The sequence below is a fragment of the Phaethon lepturus genome, unplaced genomic scaffold (genome assembly GCF_000687285.1).
Source record: "Phaethon lepturus isolate BGI_N335 unplaced genomic scaffold, ASM68728v1 scaffold13216, whole genome shotgun sequence".
Classification (NCBI taxonomy): Eukaryota; Metazoa; Chordata; class Aves; order Phaethontiformes; family Phaethontidae; genus Phaethon; species Phaethon lepturus.
This window is the reverse complement of record NW_010544186.1, coordinates 10,095-18,299: the sequence shown is the minus strand read 5'-3', so window position 1 is coordinate 18,299 and position 8,205 is coordinate 10,095. Positions and strand designations below refer to the sequence as shown.

The 8,205-nt window shown below is 47.6% G+C and overlaps 1 protein-coding gene across 1 annotated transcript in view; it reads left to right on the top strand.

Annotated features, from left to right (window-relative positions):
* The window catches only part of TXNDC16 (thioredoxin domain containing 16), a 33,765-nt gene that overhangs the window by 17,365 nt on the left and 8,195 nt on the right, over positions 1 to 8,205 (top strand). Inside the window, exons 13-15 of the mRNA XM_010288599.1 lie at positions 1,335 to 1,503; positions 2,008 to 2,144; positions 7,440 to 7,524. Of these exons, the coding sequence (XP_010286901.1) occupies positions 1,335 to 1,503; positions 2,008 to 2,144; positions 7,440 to 7,524 (391 nt within the window). The remainder of the gene's footprint in view (positions 1 to 1,334; positions 1,504 to 2,007; positions 2,145 to 7,439; positions 7,525 to 8,205) is intronic.

The window sequence follows — 8,205 nt, the reverse complement described above, 5'->3', positions numbered from 1 at the left end:
TCCTGCAGCGGGCATGGACAGCGTATGGCCCGAGGACTGTACGCAGCCCTGCTGTCCTTGGTCAAGCCCGCAAGTAGGTAGGAGGCAGGTTAGCAAGGCTGGTAGCCAGGCTGTGGTGGCTAGTGAAGCTGGTGATGGTTCACCTGCCAGCTGGTTAGCACAGGCTTAGCCACGGACCAGCAGCAGTGTGTGCTGGTCTTCACCCAACCTGCAGATGAAAGAAAAGCTGATAGAAGGACATGCTGGAGCTGCAGGCATTGTGTCTTGTGCTCATGGAAAGCGTGCAGGGGACCAACCTTCATTTGTTTCACTGCTTATGAATCCCTTGAGTTTATTGCTTTGGTGAGACCCGTAAAAAGCTTTTTTAGTACCAGGAACCACTGCTCTGTAATTCCCAAGTGCTCTTCCTATCCCTCTCCCTTACCTGTGAGACCCCAGGCTCTTTCTTAAGGTCCTAAAGGTAGCTGCTAGTGGCTTGGAGATGAGCAGCTTGCATAGGTAGGGTAGGGTGAATGCCATCAAACTGCCAGCTTCTTTTACATCTGTCATGTTTATGAGACCTTTAACTACTCCTTGTGTATTGGGCTCCATGCTTTAGGTAGAACAGACACTTTTCAATACTGGATACCTTAATAAATGAAAAAGCCTTGAATGCATCAGCCTCCTCTGTGCCAAGCTTTATCTTCCCTCTTTCCTGTAAGTGACGACCTGTATCGTTTCTTTGTCTTGACCTTATTCCTAAGGTATTTCCAGTACCTTTCCTTTCTGCCTTTTATCCTTCTGGACAGTTGCCTCAGGGTTTCATGGTGTTCCTTTGAGTAACCAGCCAGATGTGAATGTCGCTGGGAATTTCCTTCGGAGAAGTGCAACCTACCACTTCCCTGAGTTTATTCCCTCCACGGTCTGTTGTTTGGATCCATCTACACCTGCTGGGGTATTTAATACATTTGCAGGCTGGAAATAGTTACTATTATGCTCAAAAGTCTAAAGCATATCCATGAATGATTTCAAGAGGGAGGTAGCCTGTACTCAATGGAATTGTATATTCAGGGCTAGATTTTGACATCCTGCCCACACAAAGCAGCATTTGACTCCAGGAATGGTCCAGGAACTTCTCAGCGGTAGCCCACCTGGGATCACTCCATGTGCATGCGGTGTGTTAGGATCCAGCCCTATAGGATGCACGCCGAAGGAAATAGGAGTTCTGGCAGCATTAATACAAATATATGCGATAATATCCAAAGAAGCTCACAAAAACCTCTCTTTTTCCACCATTTCTTTTTTTTTTCTTTTTCTTTTTCATATTATTTATATGTATTTGGTTTCCACTCTAGGAACTCAGGGGGTTTTGCTCTCTCGGGTAAACTGCTGGGACTGGCCTGGCGTTTGCACAAAGGAGAATGTCACTCAGTTTCCTACCATCAAGATTTACGAGAAGGGAGAGCGATCCGTGATGTACAATGGCATGTGGGGAACCGAAGAACTGACCAGCTTCATCATGCTGTGAGTGTCTGTTAATGAGTCCCCACACAGTAAGACTGGCACATCTGCTAGATGATGTTCTGGATACTTCACGGCCTGTGTAATGGAAACCCTTTTGGAAAAATAATGTCAGATCTGACTGTAGACCTGGTTTGGAAATCAGCTTAATATCTCTTTGTGCTTTTCAATGTCAAGGAACATCTGTTCTTGGACAGCGCATCCATCTGTTGTCACTGTCCCCCTCTCTGCTGGAATTCCTTCTCTGTTATTTTTAATGGGGATCCCAAGGATCTCAGAGCAACCAGTTTGGCTCAGGGCTGTTCTCTCTTCCCCATAACCAGCTCCAGTGCCTTTCTGTGACTAGGTGTTGTTCTTCCTTCCCAGGCAACCTGTTTTTGCCTCTAGTGAGTCATAACAGTTGTCATATTGAGTTGGGGCATTGTTGGATTGAGGTTGCCCTTTTGTGAAGGGCATCCCAAAAGTGAAGAAGGTGGCAGCCTATGTTGTTTCTCTGCCTTTCCGTAGGAGCCGAGTTTCCTGCCCTCTGAAGCTGGCCACGATTGAGGAAGCAGAAGGATATTTAAGAGGAGAGTTTCCATCTGAGCTGTCATCCTATCCCCACACTTCGATTCTAGGAGTATTTGGCACAGCCACAACTGAAGGTTAGTGTGGTATTTGTGGATAAAGCACTCAGTTTCATTCCTGATGGGAGAGGGATGATTCCAGATGTTTGGAAGTTCCTCTGTGTCTCATTTTTTCTAAGCATGTTTGCTCACATCACAGCCTGCCTGGCACCACCCTTTTTAATTTTGTAAGTAGAATTTTTGTAAGACCACAGGTGATTCCAGATGTGGGACCTAAGGTCCCTATCCTGGCTCAGAGGACGTTCAGCTGCCAGGCACGTTTACTACATCCAGTGTGGTAGCATCTGACAACCCTGACGGAGATTGAGACATCGTGCTTGGCACAGTACAAAATGGCAGTGCCCTGGGTGACCTGTCTCTGTAAAGAAATTTTTGCAGATGCCCAATCTGAACTTACCAAGCCATGATTTGTGCCTGTTGTCTCTGTTGTGTCTCCTGCCTCTTACTGTGAAGACTTTGGCTCTGTCCTCTTCATAAGTCCCCTTCAAAGTAGTTGTAGGCTGCCATTAAATCCTGTCTTAGCCTCTGACTGAACAAGCCCAGATCCATCAGCCTCTTGTAGTCCATGTACAACATGTTGCAACATACTCTTGCTTAAACAAAGCCCTTTCCACTATTGGATTGATAGTTATCTTGCTGACTTCTGCAAATGTGGTAGTCCCAGTCCTTGCAACTAACACACGATCCAAAACCCTTTTTTTTTTTAAAAAAAGCAAAGCAGCAATAAGGTAAAATACAAATTTCTTACATCAAAAGGAATGAAATGTGAATAACTCAATGAAATCCACTTGTGGACTTTGAAATAGGTGGGCACAGTCCCCAGAGTGGTGGGCATCAGCTAGAAATGCTAAGCGGAGTTGCTGGAAGGAGTGTTCTGAACTTGTCTGAATTTGTCTCACTTTGTACTCTCAGTCAGTATAGTCCTGGCCAGCGGCTGAAACTTGGAGGCATCATGCTCTCCCTCTCCTGCCTGCTCAGATGCTGCTCCAGCATCATTCGTGGCGTGCCATAGCTGTGGTCCAGGATCCGGTGGGTTTCCACAGCCTTTCTGAAAGATGAGAAAATGGACCCAAGCACGATGGTGATTTTTCATGTGGCAATCATACATTAACAAGGGAGAAGGAGTTACAGAATCAGAGAATCATTAAGATTGGAAAAGACCTTTAAGATCATCAAGTCCAGCCATCAACCCAACACCACAATGCCCACTAAACCATGTCCCAAAGTGCCACGTCCACACATTTTTGGACCTCCAGTGATGGTGACTCCACCACCACCCTGGGCAGCCTGTTCCAATGTTTCACCACTCTCTCAGTGAAGAAGTTTTTCCTAATCTCCAATCTAAACCTCCCCTGGTGCAACTTGAGGCCATTTCCTCTCGTCCTATTGCCAGTTACTTGGGAGAAGAGACCAACACTCACCTCACCACAACTCTCTTTCAGGTAGTTGTAGAGAGCGATGAGGTCTCGCCTCAGCCTCCTCTTCTCCAGACTGAACAACCCCAATGAAATCAGTCTGGAAAGGGAACATCATGTCATGCTTCAGTCAAATCCACAGTGGAGAGCTAGAACCTTCCAACCCCACGGTCTCTCCATTACCAGCTACCCCTGGGAATTACTGCAGTAAAAAAGGGAGATTTTTCTGATCTTTGTGAAGGTCAAAATTTCAGACTGTTTTTCATTTTGAAGCTCTGTTGTGCCTGTAAACTTTGGTTAGATGCAAATCAAGGTACTTTCTCACATGAGGAGGTCCAGAGGGAATCCACTGTGCTCAGAGGTAAGAACAAAATAAAATGTCTGGAACCAACCAGAAAACATTTGGGCTGTGTTCACTGCGCCAGCTGAGAGCTAATATGCCTGCCTTCTTCTGGAGTGCCTATGTCGAAGTCTGTTAAATATAGCAGAAAATCTTACTGATCTCAAAACCCCTTTAGCCAGTTTCTGCCTGGTTTTCATCAGCTGAGCTCCAAAATCTTCCCTCTATTCCACGTATTCCACTCTCTGCAGTAGTGGAGCCTGGATTAGCCCCATGCTAGGACCTGGGGCAAGATGGGGACGATGAGGGGGGTTCACGGAAGGAACCTGCCTGCATCTGGCTGGAAGTGTGAGCGCAAACTCTTTCCTGTATAGGAGAAGTTAATATCCCTCTGCGCAAACAAGAGTCTTGCAGGTTTCCAGACAGCCCTGTGCGGAGATTGCCCGGAAGATTGCCTCTTCCCTCGGGGCACGCTCCGTCTGCAATGTGGAATGGCATCCGCAGTCTGGGGTAGCTCAGCCACGGATGCCAAGGGAGATGAAGTACGTGGTGCTTTCACTGCCGGTGCCCTGAGGGGGGTTCGAGTGTCATGCAGGACGACCTGAGGGAGCAGAAGACTGGAGCCAGCTGTTCTGGCACCAAACCCAGGCCAGAGTCAGGGAACCCACATTGCTGCTCTTATCAGCTTGCAGACTTATCTGGAATTTCCAATGATTTTCTCACGGCAAGAATTGCTGCTGTAACCTGAACCAGCAATGCACCCTGTCATTGCCGTTTCTCATTAACTGGAACAGAGCAATGAGATGTCCTGTTAAATAAAGACCTGGATTTTTTCCGACACTTAGTGTCAGAACTATGTTAAGAAGCCCTTCAGTGGGGCTGGGCTAAAAGAGGCTTGCCAGAAAAATTATAATTAATATTTATGACAAAGAAGTGAATGGTATTACTAGGGCAATGAACGAGCACTTTCCTGGAAACTCGGGGAAGTTATAGGAGAGAAATTTGTTTGCTCTGCAGAAACTGGAAGCATACTTGGAAGTAAGACTCTGTCCTAAACCATGCAGCAAATGTTTAAAAATACACCTGTGTTCTGCAGAGCTCTGGTAACATCGTAGGGCTTGCCAGCATCGGTGTAAACCAAGTGAAGGCGGCATGCAAAGATGCTACAGGTGCTGCTGGAGGGCATGGTTTCGTGAGATGCCTTCTGCTAGAGGGGCAAGGGGTGATGCTCAGATCCTGACTCCGAAAACTCTGCAGGAGCTGTAGATCCTTCCTCATCTGGCAGTTTTATTCCTTCTTGTTCCCAAATCCTGCAGTGAAGCTGGGCTTGTGCAATTCACGGCAGCTGTCGTGGAAGGCAGCTGGGATTCCAGCTCGAGGCGTGTGCTGCAGCACGTGATCAGGCCCCGCAGGGAATTAAAGTGGTGCTCTCAGGGGGCACTAATTTTCCAGGAAATATTTAAACAGCTTCTTTAAAAGTGCTTCGTGTCTGTAGTGCAGCTGTGTGAATTTGGAGGGTTTCTTGCACACAGCTAAGAGACCGTTGCCGTGAGCTGTTGGGATCTGAAGGTTGGTGCATGGCTCCGGGTCTGGCACAGTCCCCAAAATACAGAAAGATTTGGGAGTGTGATAGGGAGGGAAGATCTCGTCAGGACTGACCCTAATGAAAGGAGTAAGCCTGGACTCTGCTGAAAGTTGTCCTGATTTAGGAGACAATTCCTGCAGCCAGGGCTGCTCCAGGGCAGCACTTCAACACGAGCTTGCATCTCAAGTGAGGGTTTAAAGTTAAATGCCTGTAGAAGTGCCCTCCTGAGGAAGTTTGGATGTGAGCCTGCTCTTTCTGCGTTAGGCTGTGTCCTTCGGTGCCTTATGGCACAGGGTGGGCTGACGGTCTGCCCCACGGCCTCTTCTCCAGTAGCTGGGAAAAAGACAACTTCACAGTTGGTGAAGTTCTCGGTGATCCTTATCAGCCGGTCTGATGGGTTGCTTCTCTTCCAGCATTGATAAAATCAAGTAACCAAAGAGCTGGAAACCAACATCAAACCCATCCAATGGTGATTTCTGTATATCCCAAGATGAACCAGCCAAGCTGTGTCACCAGCTTTGTTGTCTGTGTGTTGTTTCCTACAATGTCTGAACCCTCAATGAGCCACTCCTTTAAGGATCTAAGCTTCCATTTGGAAAGGAAAATAGTGTAGAGGAAAGCTTGTGGTCCCTGTGGTTCCAGGGAAAAACAACGGAAAATACGGCTTTGATTGTAGCTGGAAAGCAGGAGGCAAAGAACCAAAAAGCGACCAGTTGTGAGCCAGCCTCAGTCTACTGTGGTCTGAGTCACCGGTCCCAGGAGCTTGGGCTGGCCAGTTGTGATATGACGGTGAATGTTACGAGGAACACTAAATAGTATCTGAATGAGATCTTATTTAGGTTACAAAGCAACCTATATCATGGCTGTATCTGAGATGTAACCTTCAGTTTTGGGAAAACATGACTTCTCCAAAGAGTGATTTCTCACTCTCCTTAAGTCGGAAGCGCCTTTTTTTTTCTTTTTTGTGCTTTCAATTGCTCAATACCAAGGGGGGTGTGTGTGTTGAAATCCGCCCCGTTTTCACCCTACCTTTGGCAGCAGCGGTCTTGATGTCTGATCTATAACTGTGTTTCACAAGCTCACGCGCTATGGCTTGCGTGTTCTCACAAAGCTTGCCTCTCCCATGGATCCAGCTGCCTAAAACTGAGACTGTTTTATGAGGGTATAAACCAGCTCTGGTGTCAGCTTCCTTTGGGGCTCTCACTCTCTCAGCACAGATAGATTCAGCTGTGATGGATGAAGAGAGCCCCGACCCAGTCCTTTCCTCCCCATCCGCTACCTGACCTCGCCATCTCCATCAGGCGAGTGGTGGATCCCCGCAGCCGCTGCACGTGGGTTTATGCTGAGCTGCGGCGGCGGCGGCGGTGCTGCCCTCTCTTTGCAGCTGCACAAAGCGGTGAGCAGGCCATGTCTGCAAGGTGTTTAGCTTTTTGATCCTCCCTATCCTAGCTGGATGCCTGGAACAGTCCCTGCTTGCTCCGAGGAACTGGATAAAACCAAAAGACACTTGAGGGAGATGTTGGTTTATCTGCTGGGCTCTTAGCGCTACTCCAGTTAAGTCATCATCAGTCACTTCCGAAAGGTCACTAGGATTTATAAGATTTCTGTTTAGACTTACAGCTGGTCTCCTGTTTCTAAGAACACTTATGGACTTTAAGTCCTTAAAGACATTTCATTTTCCATCAGTGCCTCTGTCACGCAGATCCTGGAAACAGTGCTGGTGGGTAAAGAGTAAATACTGTTCTCGTAATAGGAACTTTCCTTCTGATCCTGTCAGCCCCTGCCAACTCCTCCTCCCATAGCCTGCGGCCATGAGACGCATCTATTCCTCATGAGCCTCTAATCAGTTTTCTTCCCAACAGACAGTTTGCTGTGGGAGAGTGCTATGGATGCAGACAGCCATTTGGTTTCCAGGAGGAAGCTGGCACTTCTCTTTCTATTGTTTATTTTTGTATCTTTGTCTTTTTTAACAGCCAGGGAAGCTTTCGAAGAGGCAGGAAACATCTTAAGTGGCCATGTAACGATGGGGATGTATTTTGAAGATGATGCCTTGGCTTTGTAAGTTGTTTCTCTTTTTTCTTTGGTGAGAATTCAAACTGATTTGCATTTAGTGGAAGCCAATGCCTAGAGCAAGCGTCACTGGCCGTGCTGAGTGTTTAGCGGCATCCCCAGACTACTACGAGTGACTTAGTCCTGTAGGGAGATTGGTCAGGACTCAGCTGGAGAGAGATATTGCTCTGGCTCTGCCACCGATTTACAACCTGTCCATGGTCAACTCATTTAGCCCTGGTATAATGAATGGCCATCTCCCTTCCTGCTGTTCAAGTTCACTCTAGGTGTTTTCAGTCCTCCAACTGCACCAGCCCTCCATGCATCTGTTGGGTTCCTCATACAAACAGGACCAAACTTATATGGGGAAAAAACAGGCTGGAAAAATTATATCCTCTAGCTAGGATCAATGTGCGAGGATGAAAAAACAGTTTTGCCCTTCTCTTGCCATCAGAAAGAAGTGACAGATTGTTACTGCTCTTCCTCTTTCTGCAGCCCCTTCACCTTCTCGTGAAGGCCTCTCCCTGCCCTGATGCTGCGAAAGTGCCTGCTGAGGTGGGGACGGGGAAGGGGAGCGTAAGGGGATTGCTGCAGAGCCCGGGGTCTAAATGTGAGTCTTGCTCTGATGGTCGCCCCCAGCTGCCAAGAGCAGCCAAAACAGAGGCTGCTTGTGACTGCTGGGGGGCTTTC